Here is a 16,075-nt window from a genome sequence, read left to right as displayed (position 1 = left end):
AGTGGGAAGTTCTGAACAAGAGTCATCCAAGTCCTATGCTAACCACTCAGATGGAAAATTTTCAGTAAGTAAAATACAGTAGGATGAAATACCTTTGTAACATACCTGGAACTGCAGTACTTGTTAATACATCCGGTATCTTTTACGAAGCAGTAAGTTTAGAACCTCAGCATTCTATATAAAGATGGTGTGACCAACCTAATCCCCTTGTGGAGAAGTACCCTCTGTTATGAGATACAATTTCACTTGTGAAATGGAGGGAGGAGTATGGTTGTAGTAAAGCTGAAGCTACTGGCAGGTCAGCAGTTGGCCCTCAGAATTTAGGAAATTATTTATCAAAAGGGCAATCAAATCCAAAGGCTGTTTTAGATGTTGATCCCCCAACATTTGCTTGCTTGTGTAATCTTTACTCAAGGGAGTAGCACCACTGAAGAGAACAGGACCAATCATGTTATTCAGGATTGTGTGTGTGGTTGAAGGTACAGTGACCAGGGCCTTTGATTTCCTTTCACAGAAATTTCTGGTTCTGGGGGTTTATTTTTTTTTAATAAATGCCTCTCTCTCCAAAATAGCTCAAAGTTCCCTGTTCATTAAAGAAACATACAGAAGTTTGTAATGACATTTTTTTTGCCTGCAGTTTCCGGCATCCCCAGTTACCCACATCAAAATGAAACGGGCTGTAGTCACAGCATCAACTACAGATGACAGTGCTTTTGCAGAAGAGTAAGTCCTTTTCTGTACATCTACCCAACCCTTGCAGCTGTGTCTGGGGCTGCAGGGCACTGTCCCTAAGGACAAGTTAGCAGGTGGCCTAGATCGTAAGCCACCCATATATGCATGTGCACACACACATACAAACACACCAGTTGCAAATTACCTCAGCATTGAAGTAACAAACCTCAACCATCAATATTACATGAGTAATTTATTTTCAGAACATTTGCTGGAGGTGCTAGTTTATTGATTATGCTATATTAACATAGGCTATTTAAAGTATTGAACATAATTAATTTTCTTACTTAAATAGAAAAAACAAATGGATGTCTGAGTAATTGTTAATAACCCCCTAACTATTGTGTCACATTGATCCAGGGCCTCAGCTAGTATAAAATGTGATAACTCCATTGGCATGAAAGAAGCTTTGCTAATTTATATAATTTTAAGATCTGCACAATCACTGCCAAAGAGATATTATAATCTAAGAAACTTCCAAAAGCCACTGAAACTAGAGCTTAGCACCAGATGCTAGCTTTAATGTAGCTACAATGAGTAACAACACTACATTCAAAGCATTCTCAGGACTAGGTCCTAATTACGAACATGACCCAACAGACCTTTTTCTCACACGGATATTCTCTTTGCAACCAAGGGAGAGAATTGAAGAACAACCTTTTTGCTGTTTGGGAAGAGAAGTGCCCCACAAGGAGTCAGTCTACCCAAAACTTGATTCTGGGTTTGATGCCCAACACAGCTCCTGCCCCTTGGATGCTGCCACCTTGTAAACAAATGGGCAGGATAGGCAGATTTTGGCTAGGTCCCTACATGTTGATGAGAATAGTAGTTCATATGAGTACACATTTCTCCCAGAGCAAGGGAGGAACAGGGCAGGAACGTGCTTTTCAGCTTTGTAGTGTCAGTGTCACTATTCTTCATTGTGTTTATCTTTAAAATTAGTATCTGGTTCACTCAGCACAGAGTTATTGGCCCATGTTAGAGAGAGATTCAAAATAAAAAAGGGAGGTAACAGCAGAGCTGGATTTGGGAGCAAGCAACCAAAACAATTACCTTTACCTGTCCATGGGAGGCGGGGTGGGGAGGAAGATGGAGGCATAGGATACAACTAGGCTAAAATAGTGCAAATCATCCAGTATGCACATGGGCTGTGAGAGGGTAGGGACCCCAGGCAAAAGCTAGCAGCACTTCTGGGTGGCAGAGGGATCAGTTTGTAATTCCATTCTCTCTGCTTTAAGTTGCTCGTTATGTTAAATCCAGATTGGTTAAACACAATGAAATGTATGCAGATAAACATGGAAAGGAACCACAAAGTAAATGCTTTGTGTGTTCTTTATGCTTTAGCAGAGAGATTCAGTTAGTAGCATTAGCCTGAAGTCAAGTAGAACAGATTTGAATGGGAAATTACAGAAACAGAAATCATCCACAGTCTGGTTTATATTACGTATGGTTTAAATAGAGACTACAGATTCTCATTCTATTACCTGGGTTAACTTTGGTGAACCCTTGGTTCCCAAGGATTTAATGCTTGTTTCTCCCAGCACTGCTCCCTTCCCTCCTTTCTCTTTTCCTACCCCACTTCCCGCCCCTCCCCACCCCCATGCTTTTATATTCTAATTTTTCTATCCTTTTATAGTCTGCTTTCTGCCCATCCTTTCACAGCATCTGATGAAGTGAGCTACAGCTCATAAAAGCTTGTACTGTATATGCATATATAGTATATATCTACCTTGGTTAGTCCACAAGGTGCAAATCTGCCCTGCCTTCTACTTTATCCTCTAGCTACAGAAGGCACTCAAAGAAGAACACCGACTATGACTTAGCCTTGACCCCAGGAGCAGAAGCTTCTTTACCTCTGACAGGCAGCAACTTGTGTGGAACACCTGGCATCCTGAGAAAAATGTGGATGAAGCACAAGAAGAAGCCAGAATATCTAGGAGCAACAAACAGTGCCTTTGAAGCAGACTGACAAGCCTCAGCTTTGCTTTTGCAAGAAATTTATTTACCAAGGGCAAAACATGGACACAATACTTACCAAACACTATCTCGGGCCTTTGCCTTACCTGGACAGGAGAAAGGATAATAGTGAGGGAAAAGGTGAATGTAATCAAATTCAATAGTCAGTATTCGTATTGCAATATTTCTGATGCCAGTCAAGTTGTAACAGATTCTACCCTTGATTTTTTAATACAGTTAACATAGTCATCACATTTCCTTGTTCTATCTTAAATAAGTTAGCTTCATAATGACAAAAGACTGCAAAGAAGTTTGTGTATCCCACAAGACCTCAACTTCAGTATGCCATTAATACCCAGTTCTGCTTTCCATTTTGTACTACTACACTGAACTATTCTGTCCCTTCCTCCCTTGTCATTTTCTCTGGGGTACAAGAGGTAAAAACCAAATCCCCTGGAGGACACACTTTGCTGAGTGCATTGAACCAATACATGTTTATTCTGTTTTGTATTTGAGACAGGACTAGATAAGTGAAAGGATACGAAACGAATGGGTGGGTTAGTCGGAACTGAAACAAAACTTTGGTGCACAACCAGCAATTGGTTGTTTTAAAATATCATGCCCAGATCGCATCATGCCACATCATGCATCTGAAAGTCACTCAGGAGTTATACTGTTTCATAGAACCTGCTCAAATGCTAAATATAAAATTTCAAAGTAATACAATAGCATTGTGGTACAGAGCATTTTGCCAAATGCATGAGTTACTAAGAGACAAGATAAGATGTTGAAACTGTACAGCTGGACTACTAAGTAGGATTTTGCACTCCTGCAGTGAAGCTTGCTCTTAAAAGCTAATCACTTTAATAAGATTTCTTCAAAAGGAGAAAAATTGCTGATTTCATATTTCTGGCAGTGTAGGAGCTGCTGATCATGTTTCTTCATCTCCCCCCCTGCAAAAAAAAAAAAAAAAGAATATCCCAAAATAAATTGTTTTTAGAAGCATTACAAGCAACTTTATATTTGATAAGACTGAAAAAATGACAAATGCACATGACGCACATGGAGCGTGCTTACCAGATCTGGCCCTTAATTTGCCAGAATGGACACTTTTTGAATTCGTTCTAATGTAGGACTTCAACATGAATTTTCTGACATCCCTTTGCCCCTGTGAACATAAGAAATATCATCAGGAATGATGCAAGGTGCAACAGTCCAAAATTTAAATTAAAAAGGTGATTGGACTAATCCATTCATCGTCTGCATTTTAAATGAGAGTGGTTCCTATACAGTCAGTGTAATTAAAATGGCTCACCATCACGTGTAAAGCCCCCCAGCCTACTTCTCATGTTTCAAAATGGCCAGGGGGCACTATAAAATTCATTTGACAAGCTTTAGTTGGAATGCCCCCATGACCATTTTGAAATGCAAAGGGCTTATAACGTGATGCTGAGGCAATACTGGAGCGTTCTAATTAGAATGTGAAGCAGACTCAATTAATCAAGTCTACTCCAGTGTGTTCTAATTAGAATGCTAATGAGCATGTCTATAGGCATCCTTAAAAATTGAAACCCCACAAGTGAGAAACTAGAACTTCACAATGAATCACTGCCATCCAGTGCACTTGGCTCCATATTAATGCTTCATTTGCAGTTGTATCCTTCAGAAAGAGGTGCTGAATTATTCTGGAAAGCTAGGAAAATCATTTTAGTTCAAAATAGTTCTTTTCCTTACCAAGTACATAATCATTCCCTAGTCCAGGATCTATACACAGACTCAGTCCAGAGAGGCAGATCACTACATGAGAGAGGAGAATTGAAAGCTGCTGCATGTGTCACAAATGATGTGACAAGAGCTAGCTACACAGTTCATGCTATAAACACTCTCTATGTTGGGGAGAACTCCCCTAGGTGGGGGATTGTAGGAGTGGCCCTACCTGCCTCTGAGGGTGTGCACAGAAGTTACATTTTCACATGATGAGGCCCCAGAATGTTCTCTATATCCACAACACAAAATGTTCACAGCTGCAGAGCACTTTTAAAATGGCCAAATCACATGAAAATGTAACCCTCATCTGATGTAGTATCAGACAGGGGTGCTGCAGGGCAGAGCACCTTAGAGAACCTCTGTACAGGTTCCCTGAGAGGGTTAATTTTGGGCAATGCCACCCACATCCTATGCAGTTTTGTGGGACTGGGCTAGTCCTCATGTGGGCAAGCACGGACCCAACCCCGCCCCCAGGCTGTCACAAAGAGGAGACAGGAAACCTGTTTCCTCCCTGTGCAGCCAGGTGGGGTGAAAAGAAGGGAGTCCCACTGCTGCATAAGCCTCCTACCAGCTACCCCTGCTGGGGTCCTGGGGGGAACTGGGCTGGGCCCACATGGCAGGGGGGTCTCCCTTTCCCCAACTCCCCACTTCCCACACAAACATTCTGACAGCAGCAGAGTGCCTCACCCAGACCTGGGGAGAAAACGTCCTCCTGGGCCCATCCTAGCTCCCCCCAAGACTCCAGCATGGACAGCTGGGGGAGCACACAAAGTGGGGGGGGCTCCATTTCTTCCCCCCCCCACCCCAGTTCTGGGTGCAACAGCCTCTGCTACTGTCAAGATATTCATGTGGAGTGTGGGGAGAAGGAAGGGAGCCCTCCCTGCCATGTGGGCCTGGCTCAGCTGCTCCCCAGACCCTAGCAGGGACAGTTGTGGGGGGAAGGGAAGGGAAGGCATGCAGTGGGGGGCTCCATCTTCCCCCCTCCCCACAGCTGCTGCTTACAGTTGCAACTGGCTGGAGTTGGGGCTGGGGAAAGGGGTAGTCTGGCAGCCTCCTGGGAACATGGCTAAAGCACCTTCCCAACAGGCTGCCTAGACTTCTGTACAGACCCTGGGACATACTACCATTACATGGAGCAGAAGAGAGGAGAGTTATGTTGGAGGAGGTCTGTGACTTTTCAGGGAACAGCAAATATGTCAATAGCTGAGGAAAGCTGAGTTCAATCATGTCTTCATATCTTCAACACAGTTCGAGGGGGTTAATAGAACTTTGCAGAAAATTTGTTGAAAAACAGGGTTTTTTTTCACAAAGGCTCTTCCCTCTGCAATATACTTGACAGATTTTAGTGCCATGGATAACTCATATAATCCTAGGGCAATTAACCCATCAGAAATCTTTCGTCTTGGACAACAGCAAGTTGCAGTCAGAATGAAGGATGATGGAGACCAGCTAGGAAAGGGAAGACGGGAGCAAATTACTATTTTAACACAGGGTTTGATGCTGGAAGGGAATGAGCACCGGCAACTTCTACTGACATCCATAAGTGTGAAGAGTGCCCAGCACTTTACAAGATCAGATCCTTAATGTTTGCATTAACCCTTAGTAGCAAAAATGAAAGAGAAACAAATATACTTTGCCCCTGAAACACACCAACTTCCAACTACTTCCCAAGTTTTTCATGAGGCATTAGTAGCTCTTGAATAATGCATCACACCCACCCCATAGGCTTTATCATAGGCCCCAATTGCATGATATGCAATTGTATTCAACAGCCACTGTGCCCTAAATGTGTACCCTGAATTGTTTTCCCATAATTTATTTAATTTATAACTCAGAGCAACATGACAATGGAATCACTTAATGTGAATTTCAAAAGTTGCTGTGAAGATTTTTTTTTGTATTGTGGCAACTATCCATTTTGTTGATTCATATGAAATAAAGCAAAATGAAATAGGTAGCAAATGGCTGAACATCGTCTTAGTGACTGAAAGAGAAGACTCCAGAAGTACAGGAAACTCTCACTACTTGCTGTTTCAAATATTCGTGAATGCTGAACCTGCATATTAAATACACTTAAAAGAGCTCTCACCATAATCGCCTCCATGCCCCCCCCAGCCACCAGGGGCACTGCATTCATGAATGCAGACGGCATTCATGAACACTACCTTATTCGCAGATTTCGCTGTTTGCTGGGGATATCAGAACGTATCCCCCGCAAATAGCAAGGGTCTCCTGTATTTAACAAAAAATAAAAGCAGCACCTAACAACAAAGGAACTGACATTTTCTTTCCTTTCTAGGAACGATGGTTCTGGATTTAGGACCCAGATACTTGTTCCAGTCCCACCCTGAGACCGACCACAACCTTTCCATTCAATAATAGGCAAATTTATTGATACACAGCGATAACAGAAAAGAAACAATACAAACAGTCAAGCAATTCTATATATCTCCCAATTCTAGGGCTGTCATCAGAGTTGAGAAATGTCTGGCCAAGACAGGCTTCACTCTGAGGCTCTCTCTCAGGTGTCAGATGTAAGCATGTCAGCAGCCTGGAGGTCGAATACCAAGGCCTACATCCCCCCTCCAGTGGGATGGATGAGATGGGCTGGTGGTGTGCCCTCTGTCCATGGTGGCCTTGGGGACCCCCTCCTGGGGGACAGGAACCACTCTCAGGGACCCTCTCAGGGAGGAGGACAGGGAAGGACCCAGGCAGGACAAGGAGGATGAGAACAGGGAGGGACACTTTGCTGCTCCAAAGTCCTTCTTTTGTATTCTCCTTCCCTCCTGATGACATCTGTGACTGTCACCGATTGGTCTCTCTGTGGTTGTCATACTGTCCACGTCCTCTTCTATCAACATATTCCAAGACCATCACATGCACTCTCTTACCAAAACAGGAATTTTAGGCCCCCCTGTTTGGCCTTGCAATCTGGTGCCACTTCATCTCATGTTATAGAATAGTGTACTACATGCCCCCACTTTCTCAGACAAGTCAAGTGTTAAGACAAGTCTGTCTGCTTCTGAAAGTTGAAGTAACTGTATGTGTGACCCAGGCTTTTAAAAATCGATTAACCCCTGCTGCCCACCCTGACCCATTCTTGTGTGTGTGTGTGTGTGTGTGTGTGTGTGTGTATTGCCCACCCATAATGCATATACATTAAAATGGTTCAGGGTGGGCAGCAGGGGTTAGTTGTGTGCATGTGTATGCGTATGCGCATTAGAATCGTTATATACATACATATACACGCACAACTATAAGTCAATTCCCAAAAAAGGAAGCCTTTAAATACTATTTCTAAGCCATCAGGAAAAAGTCTGGATTTGATCTTTTAGGACTCTGGATTTGACCTCTGAACAACAGCAGTATTACTTTCTATAACTAAAAATACTAATCTTTTATTATTAGACAAGAAGTGTCAGATGGAAGGTACTAAAGAGAGATGGAAATCAAATATAAAACAACATTTTAAAAAACTGGCACTAAGTACATAAGCTATTAATTCAGCCTTTTATTTACCTACAGATAAGGAAAACCAAGACAGATATTCCCCAAAGTCCTAAAAAGCTTGTGGCAGAGATGGTTATAGAATCCAAGTTTCTCGCACGTAGCTGTTTGGTTGAATGACAAAAGCGCAGCATAATACACTGTGCTTTAAGCTGTAGCACTTGTACTGAATCACATAATAAGGTGTGTCCCTGATTCTGGAATTTAAATCTAGCAGCATTCCACAAAGAGATGAGGTCCCCATTGTGATAGATCTGACGTCTTGAAGAAATAACAGAAAATTAAAATCTTGTGTGGGTATTATCTAAACAATGTGGACTTCTGGAATACTATAGAGTTCAACTCAGAATGACATGTCTTGTCTTTCTAATTCCCTCCATCCCATGTAGCTCATGTTCAAAGATTTGCAAAGCCTGAGGACAGTTTGCCAGTGTGGGTGGTACTTGCATTAAAATGGCTGGAGTTTGAATATAGTTTGGATGAATCATTCATGCCAAAAGTTTCCGCTTTTTCAGGATAATAAAAATGTCATCCTTGTTAGGGATTCAGCTGAATACACTGTGTTCACTAAAATATATCAGAATGCAGACTTCCAATATGTCTTACAACATGCAAAAAAAAAGTTGCAATTCAGCTAACTAAGCTTCTGTGTATTAAATGTATGGATGTTTTGTTCAGCAATTGACCCCAAATTAGCTGTAGTTTTTAATTTGCAGGTAATCATTGCCTATGTTTTGTCACTACTTCAAAATACTTCATTTTGAAAATGAGCTACTCCTTTATAAAAATAGTTGTGATTTATTTAGATATCACTTCTGAAATGAGACTATATGATGGGAAAAGCTGGGCTGAAACATATCATTTTTTCCCTGTGAAGATTTGCTTGATTGAAACCATAAATTTATTTTTCCTGCTTTTTAATTCTCATGTACGTTTGCTTTAAAAAGGCCCTAACAAATAAGTTTGCTGGCAGGAATGTTCACAGAAACAATCTGGTTGTAGGAAGTGGAGGAGAATATTTTCAGAAAGTGAATTTTGCACTTCAATATAAGAATGTACATAATTAATTGCTCTAACTTCTAAGAAATTCCTAATCAGAAAACTGACACGATATCATCTGACTTGCATATGGAAAAAAAAAAAAAAACTAACATGGCTCACATGTCACATATCAAACAACTGCAGAAAGAGCTGCTTATACAAACAGTCCATAGACAAATATTTATACATTAAAATAATCATGTTTCAAATTACAACAGAGCTCATGGAGGCTGAGCCCCGCCATAGGAGATGAGAGTCCTCCTCCCCACCCTCCCCAGCAGCCAGGCAGAAACTGCTGTTTAGCGTAGGGGAAAAGTGGTCGCTCCACCTTGTCACTGCTGGGTGCTTTTTGCTGCAGCCACCTGGAGCTCATGCCCGAGCAGCTTCTCTGCTGCTGCCACCACTACCTCTGACCCTCCCCAAGAATCAAAGCGTAATTTGAACCCTGAAAATAATGTATTCAAATGACTACAGTTGAGGAAACTATAATTGTGTAACCCAGGTGTACCTGCTTGTGTACCCCCCTTCTCCAATTAAAGGGAGATGATGGCAGGGCAGGTGCACAGTGCAGGGAAAACTGCTAGCTGCACACCGCTTCCCTACTTCCCCTATAAAGCGCCAAACCAGGACACTATATATCTTAATTATATACAAGTTTATTAATATTTGCAAAACATTAACAGATAAATATGCATATAAACACACACACATATATACACATTTACATATTCTATAAGACTATTAACCTATTCTCTCTATATACATATATACACACACATCACTAGGGAAAACAGGTGAATCAAAGGTAAATACTACAGTGGAGGATCCCAGCCAGGCCTCACTGAAAGTCACACACTCATAGTATATTATAAATTTACAAGTATAACGATACACAAATATAGCATACAATATTGAACTCCATTTAAATCTAAATTCATATAAACATTGAATACTCATATACTAACATATACACTTCTATATCTTCATTTTAAACAAATACTCAGCCCCGCAAGATTAAACTAATTTCAATACAAATGACATAACCTTAAACTCCATCAACTCACAATAGGCCTGGTAACTCATGACTCCAGAGTTGTGCTGAAGGGTCCTTCTCTTCCTCCTGGAGAGTTGCCTCCTTTCTTGCTATGGCTCCAACCGTCTCTGGCTTCCTCTGGGCCCACCAGCCACTGGTAGCCCTGTATACCATGGTATGCAACGAGGACTTTACTTTTCTTCCCTGGGTTGGAGCCCCAAGCTGCCTTGAAGGGTTCCAGGCTCTTGGTTCCAACCAGGACCCTCAGAGCAAGGCTTTCACTTTAAATACCTGGCCTCATGACAGGGGCTGTACACCCGAGTCACCCCATGCAGCTCCCAGGGCCTGGGTTCACTCCTGGATCCACCGTGCAGTGCTGCCTGCACCAAGTCTCCCTGGCCTTGTGCCAGGGGTGGGAGACCCAAGCCGCCCCATATGGCTCCATAGTCCCAGTGCTGCATGGACCGTGCCGTGCACCATCCATGCACCAAGGACCTAGCCGCTTGCCAGGGGACCTGGCCCTTTGCTGCTCACAGGGTCCAGGTCTGCTCCTGGACTGCTCTGTGCAGCTCCGCCTGCACTGCTCCACCCTGGCTGCATGCCAGGGCTGGAGACTTAAGCCACTTCATGCGACTCTCAGGTTCCCTCCCACGCACTGCTGAGCTGGAGATCTGAGCCGCTTCATGAGGCTCCCAAGGTCCCACCCCATGCACTGGGCTGTGCACTGCTCCTTGCTCCTGTGGCGGGGCTGGCATGCAGCTGCTCACCACTCCCCATCCGGTGAAAAGAAGTGGTATTTGGGCTCTTCTGGGACCACCGTATGCGCCCCTGTGGGCAGCTCTCCCCAGCTCTTCTTTAGCCCACCTTCCTTCTTCTCCGTCCCTCACAGTTGTGTGGCCATGTGCCAGGCACACTGTTCTTTTATAGCCTCCAGAGGCTCTGCCCCTGGATTGCAAAAAGGACCAAATCAGGATGAGGGCAGTAGGGTCCTCACCCAGGTCCAGGCTCTTCATCTTGCCCCAGGCAGGGGCAGGGCAGCATCTCCTCCATCGCCTCCTGATCGGTGGGAAAGTCCCACCAATGGCTTAAAGCCCTCTTGAGCCAGCAAGCCAGGCTGCTACTGGCATGCCCGCCACAGTTGTTTTTGCCAAACACATGAATAGAAGCAGCAACTCAATTAATTTAATAAATTATTCACTATAAATTACCACCCATGGTCAGCTCCAACTACTAGGCAATTTAGTCCCTGTCCAAACAAAGTTTACACCTTTGTACATGAATGGGAGCAAATTTTAAAATGAGGAACTCAAATTTAGGGGAAAAAAGCAGCCCAGAATCATTAACAGAGCTGCACACAAACTGAAAGCAAGGGAAATAGAGATAATCTAGTAAAAGAACAATTCAGCTCTGTACACATATCAAATAGCAGCCCCTATGAAAGGAGTTGATTGAACTGAACAGAGATCATTCCCAGTGGTGAGGTTGTTTTAATCACAAAAAAGCATCACATTTAGCACCCTTGTAAACAGGCACAGCAGAATGACTGAGGACTGAAACCGGATTCAAAGCCAGTTGAAATCAAAGCTAAATACCCTGGTTTGACTGCATGTTCTTGAACTTTAGTTGTATATTCTAGCTTTACCTGCCAGTTCTGCCTAACTGTTGCTTTAGGCTAACATTTTCTGACTGTGTAGTCACATTTTATGACTGTGAAATGGTAAAGGGCATTCCCACTTTTAGCGCATCTCCCTTTTCTTTTTTGCTGTTCACTGAACTACAATAGCAAAGAAGTGCAAAAGGCTATGTGAAGTGCACAAATCCCCCACATACACAACTATTCGCTCCTTAAATTAAGGGAGCCCTAAGAGGAAACTTAGTTATTTGGGTGCAACTAAGCTGATAGTTGACATTTCACAAATACTCCTCCAAGGCATTTCCTGCTCTGCTTTGTGCCAATGAAAGCAAGGTAGAATTCAGGAACCAATGACATCACTGTCAAACTGGTTGCTCGTAACAAGCATCATTAAATGCACACTAAAAGCTTCATCAAATAATGTCTAATACAGTATGGCGGGTTAGGGCTAATTAGGTAGTTTTTATTTTCTTTTTAGATCAAATGCAAGTGAAATATTATTGCAGTACACTCTCCAGTTAAAAATTGCAATCCTTTCCATTATAATCCTCAATTGTTCTCCATCCTAAAATCCTGGTTGTCATACTCAACATTTACCTGTATAATTTAGGACTGAAGTACAACTTCCCTACCAGATTTGAAAAGAATAAAACAGAATGTTTGTTCACTTTGGACCTTTATAGATGTCCAACAAGGTCCAAAGACTCTTCTAGGCAAAGTACAGACAGTCAAAAAGCCCCAGGCTGAATCAATTCAATCTGCTCAGGTTAATCTAAACTGCATTGATTGAATCAATAAGCAAGCGAACAGACATTCACTTTTGATTCCGGAAATGGAGCCACATGCCTGTTGTGGTTCAAGCCAGAAGCCAAGGGGTGCTAGAGCCTGCCTCTCTGCTGGGCTGGAGCAGACAGCTTGGGCCAAGGCTAGTCCACCAACCCTGAAAGGGGTGGGGGTTCCAGGGGAAGTGCAAAGTATACTGGGATACTGGGGGGACTATGAGTTAACTTGAATCTGGAAAGGATCTGGGACAGAAGTTCAATAGACAGATTTAACCTAAATCAGTTAAGTCTGATACTGCATCCATCCAGGCTTATGTTAAACTGGTTTCAGCCATTTTGAAAGCAGTTTATGTGCACTAGACTTCTATTGTGTTACAGATTTGAACTGGTTTCCAATCACTTATACCAGTTTATGTGTAATTGCTGTCCCAGTAATATTCTTTTCCAGTAAAGAGGACAGAGATAGAAGGTGTATGACAGACTCCTCTAGTTAGTTCTTTGCACTGCATCTTAAAAGGTCAGCTGATTCATTTTTAAAATACTATTCACATTTTAAAGAGTGATATCAGGTTTGCTTACGAGCTTCAATGTGCTTAAAAAGGAGACTATGGAGACCTAAGTTTTCATTTAAAAACGAGCAGGTCTCAGGCCATTTTCCTTGCTGACAGAGCTCAAAATGGAACACAAGAATATCTCCAAAATTATAATCACCTAGACAAGCCATTGGTAAAATACAATGCATTGAACACTTAAAACGTGATAGGTAGCTTTATATCCGTCAAGAACAGTTTAGATATACTTAATTCTGCCTCTGTGCACAAGGGGCTGGATTAGAGTCCTCTCGAGATTCTTTCCAGACCTATTTTGCATGATTCTATGCTCTGCTATAGTTTGGGGTTTTTTTACCCTTTACTCCCAATCCAGACTTTACCATCATATACTCTTTGTCTAAGCGCTTACTAGCTACTCCACTTTCATGTCTTTATGAGCTCCATACAATAATGGCACCAAGACCCAGCACGAAGGCATACAGCCATCAGTTGTATTGCTTATGTCTGTACTGCAACCAAATCTACACAAGCTCTTTGAAGTCTTGTCTTTACTCTAAGTTCAACTATATTTTTTTTTACAAGATATTGATACTCTCACTGGGACCAGTAACAATAAATAGTTGAGACTGTTCAACCCAGCAGCCTTTTTTTCCCCCCAGACACGACCACATAACAATTGTGTTTACAATTTGATACCTTCTACATGCCTTTGGGTTTGGACCAGTGCATTGTGGGAAAACATAGACAACTCTCTCAAAATGCCTCAGCAATGCATAGATTTTGTGTATAACATGCATCCAGAGCAGAGTTTATGTAGCAAGGGGCTTTAGGATACCCTGTGGCACAGGAAGGGAGGTGTGCCTGACCCACCTGGTTACACATGCCCAATATAAAACAACAAACCCCTGGGCAAGCACAATACAGAATAAGCTACCAGCATTACTAATATATGTGTGTGCATGTTCACAAGCCATATTTATTACCAGAAATAACACCAAGTGTATAGAACTGAGTGTAATGATGTGGACAGAATTTAAGTTCCAGTGTCTTATCTTAGGATGCACTTGGCGCAGTGTAAAAATGTATATTCCCTATGCCTGAAGAAGGCCAATTGCATCCAAAAGCTTGCTAAGAACATTTTTCCCCAACTACTCAGTTGGTCTAATAAAAGATATCACATCTACTCAAAGAACATTGCCTATTTGCAAGGTATATATTTTTAAAGTGAGGGCCCCAAATCCACACTGCCTGGCCCCATCACTGGTAATCTGAGGAGTGCAGCAAATATATTATACCTCAGATGATGAATTTTTGTAACCTAAAGAAATAGGACAAACTCATCCACTGTAACAGGGGAGGTGCTTTGCATGTGCTCTGTATATTCATAGCAAAACAGCTATGGTTTACTTAGCACGTGACTCATAGCCATTGTTCTGTTCATGAGCATCGTGTGCCCCCAGAAGCTGGGGGGGCACGGTGAGTTCCTGCAGGCAGTGGCAGCACAGGCAGCTGCAGCACTGTTGGCAGAGGGGAGCACCAACCCGCAGTCGGTGATCACCTGCAGACGCCGTTGGCAGCGGCCAGCAGCAATTGGGGACTGCGGCAGCATCAGCAGCGAGGCAGGGAGTGGCGAGCACTTTTTGCAGGGGATGCACAAGCTCAAGAGGTGCATGTGCACCTCATACACATCGCCAATGGTTCTATTTGTGCTCTACTTTTAGCAGGTTAAAAACTCGAGCCACTAATCTGGCTGGTTGCTCAACCCAATCCTAGTTACATGAAAATGTACCAGTCATCCCAACTATCCACCTTTATTTCCTTCCTGGAAGAAAGATCTAATGAATATACAGGAACTGCTGGTAACAGCATTCAGTGCTCAGCAAGCACTATTTCCTCTTAACAGGAAAAGGCTAAATATGCAAAGCACACATTTCCCTCATGTGCAAACATGCAGAACAGCGTCTAGTCCACTTTGCATACGAACCACAGCAGCTGCTTGAAACATATTGCAGCTCCTTTTACTGACACACTTAGCGTCAGATCTCAGAAACATCAGAGTTAAAAATACTTTCTTACTATGTCTGATCGTTTCTGAGGCTAGATATTCCGTTAAACTGAGAACATAAAAGAAATGCCAGCGCTGGCTAGTTCATTCGCAGAAACGGAAACCAAGACCCGTGGATCTAAAAAGCACAAAAAATCTGCTACTTGATCTCAACCAGCTTTATTAGGTTGGAATCAGTAGCAGATTCAAACCCTCTTTTTATTTGGTCCAGCCAAAGATCACAAAGATCTCATTGTATTAATGCAAGTTACATACTAAGAAGGAAGACTGCACACTAAAACAGAAAAAGACAAGAGCTTTGTAAAACCATGAGTCTGGAAACTCAAGATTTTGGGCAAAGCCCTGCTTGCTAGTTCACCCTATAAATTACTTATAAATGACAGAGATTATTTATATAAGTAAAAGGAGTAAAATCTGATCCACAGGGATCAACACTCCAATAAAATTAGGACATCTATTATCAGCGTCTATAACAGTCCAAAACAGAGATTACACACAGCACCACTTTAAAATTAAGCCCTGTCAACTCCACCCCTTGTTGCCTTGATATGTGCTATACCAATGGCTGCATCAATTTGAAATAAAACCTTGTTTTAGTCCAGTTATTCCTAATCTGGGTGCCTTGAGATTTTTTCCAGGGTGCTATGGAGTGTCACACAATGTTAGCACTGTTAGGTTTGTAAATATGACCTAGAGATTTAAAAAAAACCCCTATGGTTATGGTCCCTCTGCATCCTTTACAGAATAATAATATAGCAGTTTTTCTAGTGCAATCTGAGTAAAGAGCGAGAGCTGGTATTTTCTGAGGGGTGCCATGAGTCTATCCAGGGGGTCCTCGAGTGTAAAAAAGATTGAGAACTACTGCTTTAGTTTGTTAATTTTTTAGCGGTCCTGACATAACTGCTGTGACAAATATAGTTATTGCCAGTCTGCTTTTGCAGTCTGTGACTTCACTGCTATGCATGCAATGATGAACAAAAATGTCTTGATCCAAAAATTCTCAAAGGA

The 16,075-nt window shown here is 42.4% G+C and overlaps 1 protein-coding gene across 2 annotated transcripts in view; it reads left to right on the top strand.

Moving 5' to 3' along the window:
* The window catches only part of VXN (vexin), a 45,508-nt gene extending 36,908 nt beyond the window's left edge, over positions 1-8,600 (top strand). For both annotated transcript variants that reach the window (XM_019498714.2, XM_019498710.2), the window contains 3 exons: positions 3-64; positions 638-723; positions 2,515-8,600. In XM_019498714.2, coding sequence (XP_019354259.1) covers positions 3-64; positions 638-723; positions 2,515-2,701 — 335 coding nt within the window. In that variant the 3' untranslated portion in view covers positions 2,702-8,600. The remainder of the gene's footprint in view (positions 1-2; positions 65-637; positions 724-2,514) is intronic.
* Positions 8,601-16,075: the final 7,475 nt, after the last annotated feature.

Source organism: Alligator mississippiensis, chromosome 3, assembly GCF_030867095.1.
Source record: "Alligator mississippiensis isolate rAllMis1 chromosome 3, rAllMis1, whole genome shotgun sequence".
Lineage (NCBI taxonomy): Eukaryota > Metazoa > Chordata > Crocodylia > Alligatoridae > Alligator > Alligator mississippiensis.
Note: the sequence above shows the minus strand (reverse complement) of the source record. Positions and strands in the feature narration are given on the sequence as shown.